Source organism: Mobula birostris, chromosome 14, assembly GCF_030028105.1.
Source record: "Mobula birostris isolate sMobBir1 chromosome 14, sMobBir1.hap1, whole genome shotgun sequence".
NCBI lineage: Eukaryota > Metazoa > Chordata > Chondrichthyes > Myliobatiformes > Myliobatidae > Mobula > Mobula birostris.
In genome coordinates, this window is record NC_092383.1 from 31,092,949 (window position 1) to 31,115,789 (window position 22,841).

The 22,841-nt window shown below is 42.6% G+C and overlaps 1 protein-coding gene across 1 annotated transcript in view; it reads right to left on the bottom strand.

The window, feature by feature from the left end:
* Window positions 1-17,792: 17,792 nt before the first annotated feature.
* Window positions 17,793-22,841, bottom strand: part of LOC140209807 (hepatoma-derived growth factor-related protein 3-like) — a 137,155-nt gene continuing 132,106 nt past the window's right edge. Inside the window, exons 5-6 of the mRNA XM_072278313.1 lie at window positions 22,602-22,757; window positions 17,793-18,151 (exon numbers count right to left, since the gene is read on the bottom strand). Coding sequence (XP_072134414.1) covers window positions 18,137-18,151; window positions 22,602-22,757 — 171 coding nt within the window. The 3' untranslated portion in view covers window positions 17,793-18,136. The remainder of the gene's footprint in view (window positions 18,152-22,601; window positions 22,758-22,841) is intronic.

Sequence of the window (22,841 nt, forward strand, 5' to 3'; positions counted from 1 at the left end):
TTTCATTAGGAGCTTAAGGAGATTTGGAACGTCACCAAAGACACTTGTAAATTTCTACGGATATATAGTGATAAGCATCCTAACTGGCTCCATCACCATCTGGTATGGGAGTGGGGGGATGGTTGTGTAGGGTTACAATGTACAGGATCAAAGTAAGCTGCAGGAAGTTTTAAGGTTAGCTCCATCATGGGGACTGGCCTCCCCAGCATCCAGGACATCTTCAAGGAGGTACAGCCTTCTCATGAGCCTGGATACCCAGCAGATCACTCTCCGTAACTTTCACAATCCTTAATGGGATCCTACCACTAAGCGCACCTATCCCTCGCCGCCCCCCCCAAACCCCCTCTCCACTTCCTATGGGGATTGCTCTCTCCATCAGACTCTTGTCCATTCGTTCACTGATCCCCCTCCAGGCACTTAACCCTACAAGCAGTACAATTTCTTCACTTCCTCCCTCACCAACATTCAGGGCCCCAATCACTCTTTCCATGTGAGGCAACACTTCACCCGCAAGGATCACTTACTGTACCCAGTGCAGCCTGCTCTACACGGTGATGGGGGCACCACTTTATTGAGTAGCTTCACTCCGTCCACAGCCTCTAAGCTTCTTCATCCCCACTACCTTACCCACCCACCTTCCCCCTCACTTGACATCACCTATCACCGGCCAACTTGTACTCCTTCCCCTTGCCCCATCTTCTTATTCTGACTTCTTCCTGGTTCCTTTCCAGTCCTAATGAAGGATCTCAGCCCAAAGCATTGACTGCTTCTTCCTCTCCATATATTGTATGCTGCCTGATTTGCTGCATTTTGTGTGTGGTATGGACGCCTTAGATCACACCACCAGGTTCAGGAACAGTTCTTACCCTACAACCATGAAGCAGCATGAATAACTTCAATCACAGTACTCTGAACTGATTCTGCAAACTATAGGCTCACTTACAAGGACTTCTTACAACTCATGTTTTCAACATTTTTTGTTTGCACAGTTTGTCCTCTTTTGCACATCAGTTATTTGTTAATGTATAGTATTTTTTGTAAAATTCTATTGTATTTCTTCATTTCCTGTGAAAGTCTGCAAGAATATGATTCTGAAGGTAGCTTATGGTAATGTATATGTACTTTCATAATAGATTTACGTTGAACTTTGAACTTTTAGTGCCTTGATAGCCGATGGCATGCCTGCCAACCATGGAATGAAGAAAACCGCTGACAACAATGATAGGGTGGTGTAAGTGTTTTAGAGTGTGCTGAAGCTGGAGGTTGTTTTGGAGATAGGAAGGACCAGAGCAAGGGGTGGGGGGTGGTTGAAAACTAGGTTGAGAATATTACACTGAGGTGATAATTCAGAGATAACAATGAATTGCACTTGATGCAAAGTAGGACATGAAGTCATTCAGAACTGTGTTGTCGAAACCTAGGAAGGACAGAATGAGGAAACACTGTGTGGATTTGTAAGGGAACAGATATGTCTTGGAGTCTTCTAGAAGAGCAATCTCATCATTCCCATTGTCTGCCCCTTGTCTCAAACCTTGTTTTTATCATTTTCCCTCCAGAGTCATCTCTTTCAAAAGTCCTGATCAACTGTACTACCATCATTTTCATTGTCCATCTCTTCCATGGGTCCTCTCAGCCTCTTTACTCTATGGCATATAGACCTTGCTTCTCCAGTCTGATACACTAGTTGAAATCACTCTTTGGATCCTTTGTACAGACTATTTTCTGTCTTACTTCTGGACCTTCATGTCCTTCCGTTAGTGTAGAGTCCAGAAATGGACAAGTGTTGTGGCCTGACCAGTGATTTCTACAGGGTCACCATATCCCTTCTGCATTTATACCTTTTATGAACCCATGGATATAACAGAGTTGGAAATGTACTGCCTCATGATGTCATGGTTAAATTTAATTCAGTGAAATTTGCCACGATATCAATATCGATTATAATTCTTCAGATTAATTTAGGATTTTATTTAAATTGGTGCTGATGTGATTGATGAGATTGATACTTCATGGAGTAGGAAAAGGCAAATCAGACGTTTTAAAATGAAATTAAAATAGTGGTGGAGGAGATAGGAAATGTTATTTTCCATGTACAGTATACAAGTCATTGACAAATATATAAGATCACTCTTGGTCATTGCAAAGGCTGATATAATAATGACCTTTGATGAAAAGAATCCAGAATGCAATTGTGATGAAGTAAAGGACCTTGTACAAACACTGTGAAACATACTGGAATGATTGTATTGATCATAAGGTGATGGAACATGTATTCACCAGAATTATATCAGACTTCAGAAGTCTACTTATGGAGATAAAGCTGCATTGAATTAGCTTGCAGTCTCCTGAGTTGAGAAAGTTGTGAGTAATCCATTTTAGTAATTTATCACGATAAAGGGATTTAGTAAGGTAGATATAAAGATGTATAGGGAAATTAGATCCAGATCTTTAAGGAAAGAATTCTTTATGCTGAAGGACCTAATTAGGGGCTAATTCCTTAACAAGCTGTCGATTGAGTCAACTGAACATTTTATGAATTCTTTCCTTTGGTGAACCAAGAAATAGGGAATAGAAGTAGTAAAAGGAACCATGGAAGATATGACTTTGATGTGTAGAATGATTTAATGGAAAAGGAGAAGGGAGCTCAGGAGGCTGAATGCTTATCTTGATGTTTTGTGCATTTTCTGCCCAAAGTATAACTGCAAGAACTAGCACCCTCATTATAGGGTCACAGAGTTATACAGTACGGGATAACTCTGCCCAACTCATGTGTGCAAAACAAAGTGCTTACCTGAGCTACTTTAATTTGCCTGTGTTTGACCCATTTCCTTCTATCATATACCTGTCCAGATGTCTTTTAAATATTGTGTATCCACCTCAACTGCTTCCTCTAGCTCCATATATACAGTGGCATGCAAAAGTTTGGGCACCCCTGGTCAAAATTTCTGTTACTGTGAATAGATAAGTGAGTAAAAGATAACCTGATTTCCATATAACAATGTAACAATTACAGCACGGAAACAGGCCATCTTGGCCCTTCTAGTCCATGACGAACGCTTACTCTCACCTAGTCCCACCAACCTGCACTCAGCCCATAACCCTCCATTCTTTTCCTGTCCATATAGCTATCCAATTTTGCTTAAAGTGACAATATCAAACCTGCCTCAACCACTTCTGCTGGAAGCTTGTTCCACACAACTACCACTCTCTGAGTGAAGAATTTCCCCCTCATGTTACCCCTAAACTTTTGCCCCCTAACTCTCAACTCATGTCCTCTTGTTTGAATCTCCCCCACTCTCAATGGAAAAAGCCTATCCACGTCAACTCTGTCTATCCCCCTCATACTTTTAAATACCTCTATTACAGTTTGTAAGTCCCCCCTCAACCTTCTACGCTTTCAAAAGGCATAAAGTTAAAGATGACACATTTCTTTAATATTTTAAGCAAGATTACTTTTTTATTTCCATCTTTTACAATTTCAAAATAACAAAAAAGGAAAAGGGCCCGAAGCAAAAGTTTGGTCACCCTGCATGGTCAGTATTTAGTAACACCCCCTTTGACAAGTATCACAGCTTGTAAATGCTTTTTGTAGCCAGCTAAGAGTCTTTCACTTCTTGTTTGGGGGATTTTCACCCATTCTTCCTTGCAAAAGGCTTCTCGTTCTGTGAGATTCTTGGGCTGTCTTGCATGCACTGCTCTTTTGAGGTCTATCCACAGATTCTTGATAATGTTTAGGTCAGGGGACTGTGAGGGCCATGGCAAAACCTTCAGCTTGCGCCTCTTGAGGTAGTCCATTGTGGATTTTGAGGTGTGTTTGGGATCATTATCCTGTTGTAGAAGCCATCCACTTTTCATCTTCACCTTTTTTACAGATGGTGTGATGTTTGCTTCCAGAATTTGCTGGTAATTGGATTCATTCTTCCCTCTACCAATGAAATGTTCCCCGTGCCATTGGCTGCAACACCAGCCCAAAGCATGATCGATCCACCCCTGTGCTTAACAGTTGGAGAGGTGTTCTTTTCATGAAATTCTGCACCCTTTTTTCTCCAAACATACCTTGCTCATTGCGGCCAAAAAGTTCTATTTTAACTTCATCAGTCCACAGGACTTGTTTCCAAAATGCATCAGGCTTGCTTAGATGTTCCTTTGCAAACTTCTGACACTGAATTTTGTGGTGAGGACACAGGAAAGGTTTTCTTCTGATGACTCTTCCATGAAGGTCATATTTGTGTAGGTGTCGCTGTACAGTAGAACAGTGCACCACCACTCTAGGGTTTGCTAAATCTTCCTGAAGGTCTTTTGCAGTCAAACGGGGGTCCTATGAGCAGTTCTCCCGGAAAGTTTTCTTGGTGTTCCAGACTTCAACTTGACCTCCACCGTTCCTGTTAACTGCAACTTCTTAATTACATTACTAACTGTGGAAATGGCTACCTGAAAACGCTTTGCTATCTTCTTATAGCCTTCTCCTGCTTTGTGGGCATCATTTATTTTAATTTTCAGAGTGCTAGTCAGCTGCTTAGAGGAGCCCATGGCTGCTGATTGTTGGGACAAGGTTTGAGGAGTCAGGGTATTTATAAAGCTTTGAAATTTACATCACCTGGTTTTTCCTATAACCATATAACAATTACACCATGGAAACCGGCCACCTCGGCCCTTCTAGTCCATGCTGAACTCTTACTCTCCCTAGTCTCACCGACCTGCACTCAGCCCATAACTCTCCATTCCTTTCCTGTCCATATATCTATCCAATTTAACTTTAAATGACAACATCGAACCTGCCTCAACCACTTCTGCTGGAAGCTCGTTCCACACAGCTACCACTCTCTGAGTAAAGAATTTCCCCCTCATGTTACCCCTAAACGTTTGCCCTTTAACTCTCAACTCATGTCCTCTTGTTTGAATCTCCCCCACTCTCAATGAAAAAAGCCTATCCACGTCAACTCTATCTATCCCCCTCATAATTTTAAATACCTATATCAAGTCCCCCCTCAACCTTCTACGCTCCAAAGAATAAAGACCTAACTTGTTCAACCTTTCTCTGTAACTTAGGAGATGAAACCCAGGCAACATTTTAGTAAATTTCTTCTGTACTCTCTCAATTTTATTGACATCTTTCCTTTAATTTGGTGACCAGAACTGTACACAATACTCCAAATTTGGCCTTACAAATGCCTTCTACAATTTCAACATTACATCTCAACTCCTATACTCAATGCTCTGATTTATAAAAGACCAGCATACCAAAAGCTTTCTTCACCACCCTATCCACATGAGATTCCACCTTCAGGGAACTGTGCACCATTATTCCTAGATCCCTCTGTTCTACTGCATTCTTCAATGTCCTACCATTTACCATGTACATCCTATTTTGATTAGTCCTACCGAAATGTAGCACCTCAGATTTATCAGCATTAAACTCCATCTGCCATCTTTCAGCCCACTCTTCTAAATGGTCTAAATCTCTCTGCAAGCTTTGAAAACCTTCTTCATTATCCACAACTCCACTTATCTTAGTATCATTTGCATACTTACTCATCCAATTTAGCACCCTATCATCCAGATCATTAATATATATGACAAACAACTTTGGACCCAGTACAGATCCCTGAGGCACACCGCTACACACCGTTCTCCAATATGACACACAGTTATCCACCACTACTCTCTGGCGTCTCCCATCCAGCCACTGCTGAATCCATTTTACTACTTCGATATTAATGCCTAACAATTGAACCTTCCTAACTAACTTTCCATGTGGAACCTTGTCAAAGGCCTTACTGAAGTCCATATAGACCGCATCCACCGCTTTACCCTCGTCAACTTTCCTAGTAACCTTGTCAAAAAATTCAATGAGATTTGTCAAACATGACCTTCCACGCACAAATCCATGTTGACTGTTCCTAATCAGATCCTGTCTATCCTAATGATGACTGTGAACAAGTCATAGCCCTAACAAGCTAATTAAGGTCTGAGACCTTGGTAAAAGTTATCTGAGAGCTCAAATCTCTTGGGGTGCCCAAACTTTTGCATGGTTCTCCTTTCCGTTTTTTCTCTCTAAAATTGTACAAAACAAAAATAATACACTAATCTTGCTTAAAATGTTGAAAAGAATGTTTCTTCTTTAGCTTTATGACTTTTGGAGATCAGTTCATCTTCTACTCACTTAACTATTCACAGGAACAGAAATTTTGACCAGGGTGCCCAAACTTTTGCATGCCGCTGTACAGACTTCAGTTGTCCATCGAAATCCGATGACAACGTCCACTCCTTTAACGGTGAGGTCTTTGATGACTATACAGTCCTATCCTGGACCCACAAGCTCTGTTTCAGGTGGGACATGTATATGTGGTAGTGGTGGCAACCATGGCTGCATTTCTCCTGGCTCTCCTCTGCTGTCTTCTGGTTGTTCGTTCCATCTCCAGAATATAGCAACATCCCGACACAGCAACATCCTCCAGGTCCTCGGGACTGATCTTGCACGTCCTTAAGGCTGACCTGAGGACTGTACAGATTACTATTTACGTAAAAAAACCCACCCCTCAAGTTCCCTTTAAATCTTACCCCTCTCATCTTAAATTGATGCTCACTAATTTTAGACATCCTTACCCTGGAAGGATCCATTTTATCTATTCCTCTTTATAATTCTATAAATCTCAGTATAAATCTTGGTAAGGTCATCCCTCAGCTTTCAATGCTGCAGGAAAATCTGTTCCAGCCAATCCATTCTCTCCTTATAACTCCAGCCTTCCAGTATCTGGAACATCTTTGGATACAGCTGGTTATTCTCAGATAGCCGTGAATGATTCCTTACCCTTGGAATGTTGTTTCCATTTATTCATCTTTTTTTCCGATGTGGGAGTTGTTGGCAAGGGCAGCTTTTATTGTTTGTATATAATAGTACAGTCTCACTCACTAAAGTTGATAGTGAGTCACATCCTGGACCAGGGCAGACCTTCTTGTGATGGCTCACCTACTGTATGATTGGTTAGGAGTTACAACATTTAGACCCAGTTATAATAAATAAACTACAATATGTTTCTAAGTCAGGATGGCATATGCCTTGGAGGGGATCTTCATGTGATAGTGTTCTCAGTCCCCTTAATGCACAGCTTTAGCAGTAGGGATGCCAGGCTGGACAGTTGAACGCTTCTCTTGCAGGATGTAGGATGGCAGGGAGATCTCCAGTGTCCCTGACGTTTTCACCTATAAGAAGTGCATCCAGCTGCAGCTTCTAACATTCCTAGTAAAGGAGTTGGAGCTGGAACTGAATTAACTCTGGATCATTTGGGAGGCTGAGGGGGTGATAGACAGGGAGGTAGTCACACCCAAAGTGCAGGACACAGGCAGCAGGGTGACAGTTTGGAAGGGGAGCCATGGTTTTTTGACAGATATTGAGGTTAAGAAAATAAAGGAGGTGAGTAACAGGTATCTTAAGGAGAATCCTAAGGACTTCTACAGATATGTTAGGAGAAAAGGGATTGCAAAGGACAAAATTGGTCATCTGGAAGAATAGAATGATAGTCTATACATGGAGCCATAAGAGACTGGGGAGATCTTAAATGGATTTTTTGCATCTGTATTCACTTGGGAGACAGACACAGTCTATAGACGTGAGGCAAAGCAGCAGTGAAGTCATGGATCCCATACAGATTACAGAGGAGGAGGCGTTTGCTCTCTTGAGGCAAATTAGGGTGGATAAGTCATCAGGGCCTGACAAAGTGTTCCTCAGACCCTGGGGAAGGCAAGTGTAGAAATTGTAGGGGCCCAAGCAGAGATATTTAAAACATCCTTAGCAGCAGGTGAAGTACCGGATGACTGGAGGATAGCTAATGTTGTTCTGGTGTTTGACAAGGATCTGCTTAGGAGGTTGGTCAGGAAGGTTCAGTTGCTCGGCATTCAAGATGAAGTTGGAAATTGGATTAGACATTGGCTATGTGGGAGAAGCCAGAGAGTGGTAGTAGATGGTTGCCTCTCTGACTGGAGGCTTGTGACTAGTGGTATGCCACAGGGATCAGTGCTGTGTCAGTTGTTTGTCATCTAAATCAATGATCTGGATGATAATGTGGTTAACTGGATCAGCAAATTTGTGGACGACACCAAGGTTGGGATGGTAGTGGGCAGTGAGGAAAACTATCAAAGCTTGCAGTAGGATCTTGACCAGTTGGAAAATCGGGCTGAAAAATGGCAGATGAGAGTTAATGCAGACAAGTGTGAGGTGTTGAACTTTGGAAGGACCAGCCAGGGAAGATCTTACACAGTAAGTGGCAGGCCACTGGGAAGTGTGGTAAAAATGGGAATATAGGTCCGTAATTCATTGATAGTGGTGTCAGAGGTAGATAGGGTCGTTAAGTAAGCTTTTGGTGCGGTGGCCTTCATAGATGAAAGTATTGAGTACAGGAGAAGGGATGCTGTGTTGAAGTTGCTTAGGACATTGCTGATTCCTAATGTGAAGTGTTGTGTCCTGACAAAGGGTCTGAAACGTCGACTGTACCTCTTCCTAGAGATGCTGCCTGGCCTGCTGCGTTCACCAGCAACTTTGATGTGTGTTGCGTGAAGTGTTGTGTGTAGTGTTGGTCACTTACTTATAGGAAAGGTGTAAATAAGACTGAAAGAGTACAGAGAAAATTTACAAGGATGTTGCCAGTACTGGAAGACCTCAGTTATAAGGAATGATTGAATAAGTTAGAACTTTATTCCTTAGAATTTAGAAGATTGAGGGGAGATTTGATAGAGGTATACAAAATTAAGAAGGGTATAGATAGGGTAAAAGCAAGCAGGCTTTTTCCACTGAGGTTGGGTGAGGCTAGAACTAGAGCTCATGGATAAGAATGAAAGGTGAAATATTTAAGGGGAACATGGGGGGAAACTTTTTCACTCAGAGGGTGGTGGGAGTGTAGACTGAGCTGCCAGTGCAAGTGCTGGATGCAATTTTGATTTCAACGTTTAAGAGATGCTTGGCTAGGTAGGTGGATAGGAGGGATATGGAAGACTATGGTCTGGCTGTAGGTCAATGGGACTAGGCAGTTTAAATGGCTCAGCATGGATTAGATGGGCCGAAGGGTCTGCTTCTGTGTTGTAGTTTTCTATGTCTCTAATGCTTTTGCCCTTCCTGACAGAAGAGTTTGGGAAATGCTGTAGGATAGCCTGGACAACTGCAGTGGATTTTGCAGAGGGTACACGCTGCAGTCACTGTGTTGGAGGGAAGGCATGTTTGGGATTCAGATTGGGTACCAGTCAAACAGGCTGCTTTATCCTGGACGGTCTTCCCCTTTAGAATTGTTGAAGCTGCACTCACTATGTCAATTGTCTATCACACTCCAATGGATGAAAGGGCCTTGTTGTGTCAGGAGACAATTCATTTGAATCAGAATCAGGTTTATTGTCACCGGCATGTGTTGTTAAGTTTGTTAATTTAGCAGCAGCAGTTCAATGCAATACATAATATAGAAAAAAAGGGTAATAAATAAATAAACCAATTACAGTATATGTGTATTCAGTAGATTAAAAATTGTGCAAAAACAGAAATAGTATATATTAAAAAAGTGAGGTAGTGTTCATGGGCTCAATGTCCATTTGGGAATCGGATGGCAGAGGGGAAGAAGCTGTTTCTGAATCACTGAGTGTGTGCCTTTAGGCTTCTGTATCTCCTACCTGATGGTAACAGTAAGAAAAGGGCATGCTTTGGGTGCTGGAGGTCCTTAATAATGGATGCTGCCTTTCTGAGACACAGCTCCTTGAAGACGTCCTGAGTACTTTGTAGGCTAGTACCCAAGATGGAGCTGACTATAATGCAGAACATTGATCCTCTGATCTGTTAAAGGCTAGTTTCTGTTTATTTTGTTGATTTTATATAATAGACAGAGCCATATCTGACAGAATGTATTCTTGGTAAATGTAAGGTAATGCATTTTAGGAGGACTAATAATGATAAGATAAATAAAATGAATAGGATCAAAAGGAGTACTGAGAAACAGAGGGGTCTTGGTCCAAAAATTCCTGATGGCATCAGTACAGGAAGAGCAGGGATGTTATGGTACAATTTTAAAAGATGTTAGTTAGGACGCAGCTGCACAGTTCTTGTTACCACATAATAGGAAGGATGTGATTTTACTGGAGAAAGTGCAGAGGAGGTTCACCAGAATGTTGGTTAGCTGATTTGTTCCCTTTGAAGCTGAGAAGCCTGAGGGAACACACGATTGAGGTGGTCAGTCTATGAGGGGCATTGACAGGGTAGATAGTTTCAGAGCTCTCCATGAGCTGGGGGTTGGGGGGGAATTTTGTGCGAGGTGCAGGTGAGGTAGAGTAGGGTTTTCCAACCTGGAATCCACAGCCCTCTTGCTTAATGGTATTGGTCCAAGGCATAAAAAAAGGTTGGGAATTCCTGATTTAGAGGAAATTTGATGAGGAATTCTTTCATCTGGAGTATGATTAAAATGCAGAACACACTGCCTGACTAGGTGAGGCAGGTATGCCACAATATTTAAGCAATTAAAATGTCATGTTATAGAAGGGATGAGTTCAGGAACATGGATTGGTAGTTGATAGCTGGCATGGATACAATAGGCCAAAGGACCCATTTCTGTGTTGAGTGTGTCTCAATTGATGCTGACTTTGGGGATTTTGATGACGGTGTTCATGGGGATGATAATGCCACCGAACATAAAACTTTTTTATTGGAGAAGGTCATTACCTGCCACTTTTTGAGCACAGATTTTACTTGGATCTTTATGTTGTTCTGCATGCAGGCACAGAACTTACAAATGGAATTGAATGATGTGTAATCTTCTACAAGCATTCCCACTACAGAGATCATGATGGAAGGAAGGATCTGAAGCTGGCTGAGCATAGGGGACAGTCCTGAGGAACTTTGGCAGTAATGATAGACCTCTAATATCAACAACCCAATGACCTGTGTTATTAGTGCTCCTTGACGGCACACTCAGTCAAAAACTATCTTGACTTTAATGACAGTCTCTCTTACCTAACCTGAATGTGGCTGTGAATGTCTCAGCCTTACCTTTTGCACTCATTTGCTGGGTCCTGGCTTCATTCTGAATAGGGATATTGATGTAGTCTTCCCCTGCTGTTTGATGTTTAATTGTCCAACGTGATTGGATGAGGACTAACCAATCAGTAGAGACGGACGACGGGGGTATATATATGACAGGACTGGAAACGCCCAGGCTTCATCCCTGATGAAAACAGGAGAGTTTACCATTGAAAAGTCGATATAATCGATATCTTCACCCGGCTGAAAGCTTGAGAGAAGTTTACTCATCATATACGCCGAGAAAGCACCAGATCCTTTGCCCAACATTATTCATCATTAGATCTTGAAAGACTATAGAAATTTGGCCCAATCTTATAGCTCTACTTTTTATTATGGATGCATTGACTCATTTAGTAGAGCCACTTCCTTACAGCTCCGGTAACATGGCTGCAAGCCCAATTTTGGGTCTTTCTATGTGAAGGCAGCACATTCTCCTTGTGACCACCTGGGTTTCCTCTGAGTATTCTGGCTTAATCCCACATGTCTCTAAAGTACAGTTTTCTCCCAAAAATTTTTAAGGATGTTACTGGGACTGGAGATTCTGAGTTACAAGGAAAGATTGAAAAGGTGGTGTCTTATGCGAATAGGTTGAGTGAATGCGACCTTTTCTCCTAGGAGCGACAGAGAATGAGAGGTGACCCGATAGAGGTGTATAAGATGATGTGAGGCATTGATCGTGTGGATAGCCAGAGGCTTTTTCCCAGGGTTTAAACGGCTAACACGAGGGGCGTAGTTTTAAGGTACTTGGAAGTAGGTACAGAGGAGATGTCAGAGGAAAGATTTTCACACAGAGAGTGGTGGATGCTTGGAATGCACTGCCAATGACAGTGGTGGAGGCGGAAGCAATATAGTCTTTTAAGAGAGTCTTAGAAAAATAAAGAACTATGTGGTAGGGAAATTCTAGGCAGTTTCTAGAGTAGGTTACAAAGTCAGCACAACATTGTGGGCCGAAGGGCCTGTAATGTGCTGTTCAATGTTAGGACTTTATTCCTTGGAAGGTAGAAAATTGAGGGTAGTTTTGGTAGAGATATAGATAAAGGTAAATGCAAGCAGGCTTTTTCCACTGAGATTGGCTGGGACTACAACTAGGGGTCATGGATTAAGCGTGAAATGTGAAATGTTCAAGGGGAACATGAGAGGAAACTTCTTCACTCGGAGGGTTGTGAGAGTGTGGAATGAGCTGCCAGTGCAGGTGGTGCATACAAGCTCAATTTCAACATTTAAGGGAAACTTGGATAGGTACATGGATGGTAGGGCTGTGGTCTGGGAGCAGGTCAATGGGTGCAGGCAATTTAAATGGTTCAGCATGGACTAGATGGGCCAAAGGGCCTGTTTCTGTGCTGGATTTTTCTATGACTCTGAATTGTCCTTGAGTATAGGCAGGTGGTAGTATCTATGGGGAGTTGGTGGAAATGTGGGGAGTTGAAAAGAGGTTGTTATGGAATCAGTGCAGAGATGGGTGCATGATGGTCAGCACAGATTTAATGGGCCAAAGGGCTTGATTTCACACTGTATCTATGTCTCTGTTTTATTATGTTTAGCAGGAATGTAGCTTCACCAGGGTGACATTTACTTTTTGGTATGCTTGGGACTGTTCCCATCTGCTCTCCTCATTGTCACAGGGTTGATCCTATCTGGATGTAGTTTAACTGGGCTGTTGCATAGTACATGCTGTCTGAAGTCTGAATTCAGGCCCTTCCCTGAAACTCTGTCAAATGGTTTGCACCCTTCATTTAAAGGATCACGGTTCCCATCAGCTTTTCTGTGGCTGAATCCCACATTAATGCTTTAAACTAAAATATCCCACTGCTCACCTATCTTCTAAAAACATGAGCACTCCTAAAACCTGCCTAATGTATCCCAATTTGCCGTCTGATCCACACATTAGGGTGCCCTGAGCCCCCACGTTTGATGTATAAATTTTCCTTGTGTTTGAATCCTTCCAGGGAGGCATAGTACCCAGTGCTGCTGCGGCCCGGCTTCACTGACACGGATTTGATCCTGATCCCTCATCCTGTCTGTTTTTACACGTGTGAGTGTGGAGCTTGGCCATTCTCCCTGCAACCAAGTGCAGTTTTCTCCCACCTCCCAAAGACGTGCTGGTAGATCAATTGTCCATTGTAAATTGTACCATACTAAAGGTATGTGACAAATGAACCAAAGGAGAGATCACGGCTAATGAGAGAGAACGAAGCAAAGGAGGAACTCGGGACAGATAGGATGTCTTTGTCAGAAGACAAAATGGTCCAGATGGGCTGAGTGGCTTCCTTCTATGCCATAATAAACAGGCAAATCCCTTTCATTTCTCTTCACCTCCTCCAGCCCTACAATGCGATAACAACAGTTCTCTTGTTCTTCTGGTCCTGTTTTTTTTCTCTCCACTCCACCACTGGCAATTTTCCCTTACCCCTCTTCAGCCTTAAGTTCTGGAATTCTCTCTGCAACGTCTCTTCATAAGACCATAAGCTATAGGAGCAGAATTAGACCATTTGGCCCATCGAGTTTACTCTGCCATTTCATTCATGGCTGACCCATTTTCCCTCTCAGCCCCAATCTCCTGCCCTCTCCCCATATCCCTTCATGCCCTGATCAAGAATCTAACAACCTCTGCCTTAAATATACCCAGTGACATGGCCTCCACAGTTGCCTGTGGCAATGAATTCTACAGATTCTGGCTAAAGAAATTCCTCCTCATTTCCTTCAGCTTACTTCCAAATGATGCTTCCTTTGTCTTGCTATCAGTTTTCACCCAATAATTCCTCTTGGGACATTTTGCAATATTTAAAGCATCTTATGAATGTAAGTTATGCCTGCTGATATGGTCTTATGACAAAATCCATTGGTCTGGGCTTCAAATATCTTCATCGTTGGGCTCTGGAATATTTTCATCAGCCAGTTACAACATACAATACAGCACAGTATAGGCCCTTCAGCCCACAATGTTGTGCCAACATGTTAACCTATTCCAAGGTCATTCTAAGGCCCACACAGACCTCCATTTTTCTTTCATCCATGTGCCTATCAAAGAGCCTCTTACATGTCCATTATGCATCTGCCTCCACCACATTCCCTGGTAGCGCATTCCACATACCCATCATACACTGTGTAAAAAGCCTATCTCAAACATCCCACTTGCCCCCACTCACCTTAAACCTATGCCCTCTTGTGTGAACCAGTTCCACCCTAGGGAAAAGGTGCTGGCTGTCTAGTGGTCTTATACACTTCTATCAAGGTATTTCTCACTCTCCCTCACTCCAAAGGGAAAGGCCCTAAGCTCGCTCAACCTTTCCTCAAAAGGCACGCTCTCTAATCCAGGTGGATTCCTGATAAATCTCCTCTGCACGTTCCCTAAAGTTTCTATATGCCTTCCTATGATGACTACTACTACATCAACTCAGGCCTAGGGGGCCGGTGTCGGGCACTAATGAGATGAGCAGAAATGGGCACAATACTTCAAGCGTGGTCCAACCAGAGTGTTACAGAACTGCAAAATCACTTTGCAGCTCTTGAACTCAATCTTCTGACTAATGAAGGCAAACACAACATATGCCCTCTTGACCACCCTATCAGCTTGCATGGCTACTTTGAGGGATCTATGGATGTGGACCCCAAAATCCTTCTGTTACTCCACACAGCTAAGAATCTTGACATTACCTCTGTACTCTGCCTTCAAATTTGACCTTCACACTTCCCTGGATTGAACACCACCTTCCAACTCTCAGGCCAGATCTGCATTATATCAATGTCCCATTGTGACCTACAGCAGCCTTCTACATGATCCACAACACACCAATCTTCGTGTCATTTGCAAACATACTAAGCCATCCTTCCACTTCCCGATCCAAGTCATTTATAAAAATCACAAAGAGCAGGTATCCCAGATCAAATTCCTCTGGTACACCACTGGGTACCAACCTCCAGGCAGAATGCACACCATCTACATCCACCCTCTGCTTTTTATGGGCAAGCCATTTCTGAATTCAACTTTCCCTGGATCCCATACCTCTGGACTTTCTGATTGAGCCTACAATGAGCTACCTTCTGGAAAGCCTTACTATAATCCACATACACCACATCTACTGCTCTACCTTCATCAATTTGTTTTGTCACTTCCTCAAAGAATTCAAATTTATGAGGCACAGCCTGTCCTCACAAAGCCATGCTGCCAAAGAGAGTTAATATTTTTAAGTGTTGTTTTTCACTTCCAGCAAAGATGATGCCAATCTGGAGGGGAGGAAGTGAAGGCAAGTTACTTACTTTGCATTAATGATATAAAAAGGTGTGAACGGGTTAGAAATTAACATACTTTATGAAACATTTTGAGTTCCTAACTGGTTGCTAAGTGTATAAGAAGCACTGAGATTGAGGAAGATGTGAATGTAGCATACAATTAAAACAAAACCATGAATGTATTAGCACTGAATGAGTACACAGTAGTGAGGGTATTAAAGAAAAGTTAGTGGATAGTAAATGCAATTATTGCACTTCATACCTGCAGTACAGACCTAGCTGTATCTTAAAGACCGGATGATTTCACAGTCACAGTGCTGCAATTTTCCAGACAGGACCCTAGTTTCTTAGAGTAATTGTGTCCTGACTGGTTGTACCATGGTCTGGTATGGTAATTTGAATGAGCAGGTATGTAAGAAGCTGCAGAGAGTAGTGCACTCTGCACAATACATCACGGACACATCCCTCATCAAAGATACCCTTCATTCAGGCTATGCTATCTTCTCCCAGTTACCCATCAGGCAGGAGGTATTGAAGTTTAAAATCCCATGACATGAAGTCCAAGAATAGCTACTTTCCTCAAGCATTTGGTTCTTAAACCAATTGGCACAATCCTAAATATATGATGACTAAAATAAGACATTTTTTGTTCTAATTGTGTACTTCCTTGTAAAGATTGTGTTTAAAGTATGTTTTTCTTGCCTATATGACGCCTCTACTTTCTTAGGAGTTGCTGAGATTCTACATGACTTCTAAAACTTTGAGAGACCTCTATAGATGTGTAGTGGAGAGTATATTGACTGGCTGCATCATAGCCTGGTATAGAAACAAAAATGCCCTTGAACAGAAAATCTTGCAAAAAGTAGTAACACACACAAAATGCTGGTGGAACGCAGCAGGCCAGGCAGCATCTATAGGAAGAGGTACAGTCAACGGTTTGGGCTGAGACCCTTCGTCAGGACTAACTGAAAGAAGAGTTAGGAAGAGATTTGAAAGTGGGAGGGGGAGGGGGAGATCCAAAATGATAGGAGAAGACAGGAGAGGGAGGGATGGAGCCAAGAGCTGAACAGGTGATTGGCAAAAGGGATACTGGGCTGGAGAAGGGACAGGATCATGGGACGGGAGGCCTAGGGAGAAAGAAAGGGGGAGGGGAGCATCAGAGGAAGATACAGTGAGAGGGACAGAGGGAGAAAAAAGAGAAAAGGGAAAAAAATATAATAATAATAAATAAATAAATAAATAAGGGATGGAGTAAGAAGGGGAGGAGGGGCGTTAATGGAAATTAGAGAAGTCAATGTTCATGACATCAGGTTGGAGGCTACCCAGGTGGAATATAAGGTGGTGTTCCTCCAACCTGAGTGTGACTTCATTTTGACAGTAGAGGAGGCTGTGGATAGACATATCAGAGTGGGAATGGGACGTGGAATTAAAATGTGTGGCCACTGGGAGATCCTGCTTTCTCTGGCAGACAGAGCGTAGGTGTTCAGCGAAATGGTCTCCCAGTCTGTGTCGGGTCTCGCCAATATATAGAAGGCCGCACTGGGAGCACTGGGAGCACTGGACGCAGTATATCACACCAGCTGACTCACAGGTGAAGTGTTGCCTCACCTACATAAAGTACTGGCTATGGCTCAGTCCATCATGGGTAAAGCCCTCCCAACAATTGAGCACATCTGTTGCAGGAAAGCAGCATCCATCATCAGGAACCCCACCACCCAGGACATGCTCTCTTCTCAATGCTGCCATCAGTAAGGTACAAGAGCCTCAGGATTTGCACCACCAGATTCAGGGACAGTTGGCACCCATCAACTATCAGGTTCTTGAACAAAAGGGGATAACTTCACTTGCCCCGTCATTGAAATGTTCCCATAACCTATGGCCTCACTTTCAAGGACTCTTCATCTCACATTCTCAATATTTGTTACTTTTATTTCTTGTTTTTGCATTTATATAGCTTGTTGTCTTCTGCACTCTGGTTGAACGCCCTAGTTGGGCAGTCTTTCATTGAGTCTGTTATAGCTCTATTCTCTATATTTGTTGAGTATCCCACAAGAAAATGAATCTCAGGGTTGTATTATGGTGATATATATGTACTGTACTTTGAACTATACGCCTGTGATACTGCTACAAGTAAGATATTTTATTGCACCTGAGCAAATGGGTACTTGTACAAATGATAATAAATTCTGACGGTAGTTGTACCTTTGCAGAATTTCATAATAAATAGGTTGCAGCATCTACACCGGTGGCACTGTTCAATTCTGGCATGATGGTAACTTCATTCACCATTTCATTATATAGTGATCAACTCATACATTCATGACCTCTCCCAAAGTTTCTAGCACTGTGATCTGCTTCAAAATAAGTAACACCAACATTCATGCATTCCATTAATTTTATTCTACCAGTCATTTCTGAACAGCAGTAGAACAGACATTTTTGTGTAAAGATACTAAATAAATGCATAAAAAATCCCATAAGACAAATGGCACAGGGAAGAATAAAACTAAGCTGAGTACAAGAAAAAAAGTTTATTTTTCACATTTAAAGCAAGCATCAAAAATAAATATTGTATCCTCTCTCAGTAACAGAACAGCTAGGCAGTTATAAGAATGAAGTACTGTAAAGGGTGGATGGAATGCCGCTCACCACATTCCAGAAGAGGGAGAATATAAAATACATGACGTTTTCTTGGTGTTTTACTGACTGGCATGTGCGCAAAATTATAGTCGGTAGCACAACGAAGGAAAGCCTGCACAAAATGCTGATGTCGACAGAGACAGAAGGAATGATTGTATGTAAAATGTCCAGTCATGGACAGCTGAGACCTGGTCCTCCGTCCTTAGTGGCCAGAATTCAAATGATCGAAGTCTGAAATGAAGGATTCAAAACAGTTAAACAACTACAGCAGATGCTGGAAACTTTAAAGAAACATCAAATATCCCAGAAATGTTCTAAACTTGTGACGAGAGAAACAGTTTTAAAAACACAACATGCTGCAAGCGCTCAGCAGGCAGCAACTTTCGGAAGTGAACCAGAGTTAAGGGGCTTGGAACTTGCAGCCGGACTGTTGATCACCTTCATTATTCATTGGAACAGAGCATTTTACCACGTTTGTATCAACGTTCAGAAATCTAAAAATGTTGTTTCCTATAGCGGCAGAGTCTAGGACCAGAGGGCACAGCCTCAGAATAGAGGGAACAGAGATGAGGAGGAATTTCTTTAGCCAGAAGAATTCATCAGTCACAGATGGCTTTGGAGGCCAAGGCATTGAGAATATTTAAGGTGGAGGTTGGTAGGTTTTTGATTAGCATGGAAGTGAAATGTTATAGGGAGGAGGCAGGAGTATGTGGTTGAGAGGGACAATAAATCAGCCGTTATGGAATGGCAGAACATATTTGATGGGCCGAATGGCCTAATTCTGCTCCTATTTCTTATTGTCTTAAGGATCTGATGCAATCCTGCCTGCTGTGCATTGAATTTCAATGGAGGAGTGAGATCTTAAGCTAATTACCCAACACTTACTAAAGATTTCACTGGACATTTCAGTGTCATATCTGAGCAGTTGCAAAGAATGTTTGCCTAACGATTTCACTGGTTTTGAGAGACTTAGATAATAACTTATGAATTTATAATGACTTTCAATGGTCTATCTTTCTAACTAAAATAAATCAATTTAATATGGTTGCAAAAGAAAAAGCAAAGCGCTGTCTGTACCAATCACCTCCCAGCATCTGTCGTTATCTTCCCCTCACCTGGATCCACCCATCCACCTTCCTCACTACTCCCCCTCACCTCCTTACACCGGCCAACTCCTGGTTCTGATGCAGAGCCTTCACTGCAAAACACCAACTATCCCACCGTCTCTAACTCCAACAGCCTCCAGACCACAGACGCCACCGTCACCAACTCTGGCTCAAGCAACCTCAGCTTGCTCCAGACCATGGATCCCCCTGTTAACTAACCCTGGTTCCAGTGACCCAGGCTGCCTTCAGACGTGAATTATGCAGCCAACCGCTCCAGCCCTGATCTCAGCCGCCTGCAGCTCCGGACTGAGACCTTTCTCACTGCCTTTGGGCCCCTGGATACCCCTTCCCCCACCACAAGCTGCAACCCTGGGTCTCTCAGGTTCCTCTGTTACCTCTTGGGCACTTAGAGCCTGCATCTTCCTCCCACCTCACCCTCTCTGAACACCCAACCTTTCCCTCTTTGCTGATGCCACCACCTCTCTATGATGCCAGCTCTAATCCCTGTCGTGCCTTCACCATTCCATCTGACCTACCCCTGAGGTGGAATGTTCTGTCCTCAACATGGGCCTTACCTTTTGTTCTCCTTCACCCGCACCTCAGTGAGTTTTATGCCAGTCAGCACGCCAAGCTATTCTCTGCCACCTCTGAATCTGAGTCCACTTTTTCGGCAAGGGTTCCCCACTCTGCACCAGGACACTGAGGCCATTGTCTCCTGCACCATTACCAACCTGATCAACTCTGGAGATCTCCCATCCTCGGTTACCAACCTCACAGTTCCCTTATGCTGCAATGCTCATTTCTATCTCCTTCCAAAGATCCACAACTCTCACTGACGGATAGGCCCATTGTTCCTGCCTGCACCTGTCCCACTGAATTTGAGTCTGCATACCTTGTCTCCATTTTATCCCCCTTGGTTCAGTCCTTTCCCACCTACATATGTGACACTTCACATGCTTTCGATGTCCTTAACAAATTTCAAATCCCTGGTCCTGATCGCCTGATTTTCACCATGGATGTCCAGTTCCTATACACTTACATCCCGCACAGAGAAGGCTCTAAAGCACTGCATTTTTCTTGACAAAAGACCTGACCAGTTCCCCTCCATCTGGCAGAACTGGTGCTCACCCTCAACAATTTATCTTTCAGTTCCTCCCACTTTCTCCAAACTCAGGGTGTAACCACTGGCATCCGCATAGGCCCCAGCTATGTCTACCTTTTAGTTGGCTATGTGGAACAGTCTATATTCCATCTTGTGATTTATCCCCTTCAAAGGGCTGATTCTAAAACTTCCACATTAACATTCAATAAACCTCTAACAATAATGCATTAGCCTGTCAGATCCCAATATAAAATCATATTGTTTTCATGATGTGAATTGTCCTGAATGTGAAGAATAACACATCTAAATTAAATACCTTTTGTTGTGTGTGTGCGAGAGAGAGAGAGAGAGAAAATGAATGAATGAATGAATGAGAATATCATTCTCCCTGAAACACTGGAAGCCTAAGGGCAACCTGGCAAAAGTATATAACATTATGAGAGGGAGTAAAGGTAAATAATCAGAGTCTTTTTCCTGGGGTGGAAAAGTCAAACGCTGCAGTGCATAGCTTTAGGGAGCAGTTAAAGGAAATTGATGAGTTTATTTTTACATGAATGTGATGAACTGAGGCCATGTCTTCGTGTCTGCGGACAGACTTTCTTTCATGGACTTCAGCTCCGAATGCTGTTTGCTTGCTTTTATTGTTTGCTCAATTTGTTTTTATTTCCCCTCTGCACATTGGGTGCTTGATGGGCTTCTTTTTTTAATGGGTTCTTTTGGTTTCTTTGCTTCATGGCTGCCTGTAAGGAGACGAATCTCAAGGTAGCATTATGTATACATACTTTGATAAGAAATGGTCTTTGAATTTGAACTTTGAATGGGTGCCTGAAACTTGCTGCTAGGAGAAGTAGTGGAAGCAGATTGAGGAGACATAAATAAACAGAAAATGGAGGGATGCAGACCATGTGCAAGTAGATGGGATTAGCTTAGATTGGCATCATGGCTGGCACAGAAATTGTAGGCCAAAGGACCCATTCCTGTGCTGTGATGTTCTCCGTTCTAATTTCAGTCAAACATGAACTGCTTTTCTGCGGCCCATTCTATTCAGAGGGTAAGCAGAATATAAGAAGTGTCAGTTTTAAAGTGTCCAAAAGCAAAAGAATGGAAATCTGGAATAAAACAAAACTTTGTAGACATGCTCGGTAGCTGTAGCAATAACTATGGAAAGAGGACATAGGCGATATTTCAGGTTCTGAAATCTGATGTTAATGTTGTTTTTCTAGCCACGGATGCTGCCCAATTCCCCGAATATTTACAACATTTTCTGCTTTAACTTCAAGGCATCAGCCATTGCATCTTAAAACAATATTCTTTTGCAGTCCTCTTCAGTTTCTTTCACACAAGTACAAGCACATTCAAACTGAGTTCTATACAAAATATATTTGCAGATAAATTAATGGATTGAGGTGGATTGCTCACAGCAATTCATTATCACCAGCTCTCATAGCTGGGAGCACTTGATATTGGTGGATCCAGGTCTATTTCTGCTAGGTAATATGCAAGATCTGATGTTCCAGATCTTAAAGATATTCCTGAAACTGGACAAAGTGAAAGCAAGACTAATGGGATATGTTAGGGTTAGTTTTGACAAATTTAAGTTGGGTTGAACTGATGACTGAAGTTAGAGGAACTCAGGGCTAATGCTCTGACTACATTATAAGATGGTGAGAGGCATTGATCGTGTGGATAGTCAGAGGCTTTTTCCCAGGGCTGAAATGGCTAGCACAAGAGGGCACAGTTTTAAGGTGCTTGGAAGTAGGTACAGAGGAGATGTCAGGGGTAAGGTGTTTTTTTTTTACACGGAGAGTGGCGAGTGCGTGGAATGGGCTGCCGGCGATGGTGGTGGAGGCGGACACGATAGAGTCTTTTAAGAGACTCCTGGACAGGTGCATGGAGCTCAGAAAAATAGAGGGCTATGGGTAACCCTAGGTAATTTCTCTGGTAAGGACATGTTCGGCACAGCTTTGTCAGCAGAAGGGCCTGGATTGTGCTGTAGGTTTTCTATGTTTCTATATTGCATTTTGAAACTGATCTTCAGATGCTTGATATAGCTGAGCCAGGGAGCACCTCCATAAGAAATGTGCATTTCATGAAACAGTAACTTGTGTGACCTTCAGTGCACAAGACACAGAAACGTAACCATGATACGCTGTGATCATATATAGAATATACTGCTACGTAGGGTGGTGAAGATCGATTCAATTAAACTTTAAAGGGGATTTGAAAGGGAAGACCTTTCAAAACTACAGAGATATTTCAAGGGAGGAAATTACTGGACAGTTCTTTTAAAGGGCAGGCACAGTTGAATGGCCTCTTTCAGTGAAAAAAAAAATCAGATCCCTAAAACCTGTCCAACTGTGTCAATGTGTGCTATATTTATCAATTTCCCTTAACTACCAATGTCCTGCTCTAACACAGTTTCCAAACCTGAGGAAAAATCTCACTGGATATTCTAAAGCATTAACACTGTTACCTCCTCATTCATTTGCTGATACTCAGCAGTATTTTTTGCATCGCCATCTGCCTCTCCTGTTTCTGAACCACTCTTATCCTCTTCCTCCTTGATATCCTTCTCAGCTTCGTCTTTGCCTTCCTGGTCAGTGGATTTCCGCAACTGCTTTGCAGATTTCTGGAAAACACAATCTCAGGAATTGAAATGATCAGAGGAGAGAGGCTGCCTTGTCCCAAGTCCACGTTGTGGAAATTCGCAAAA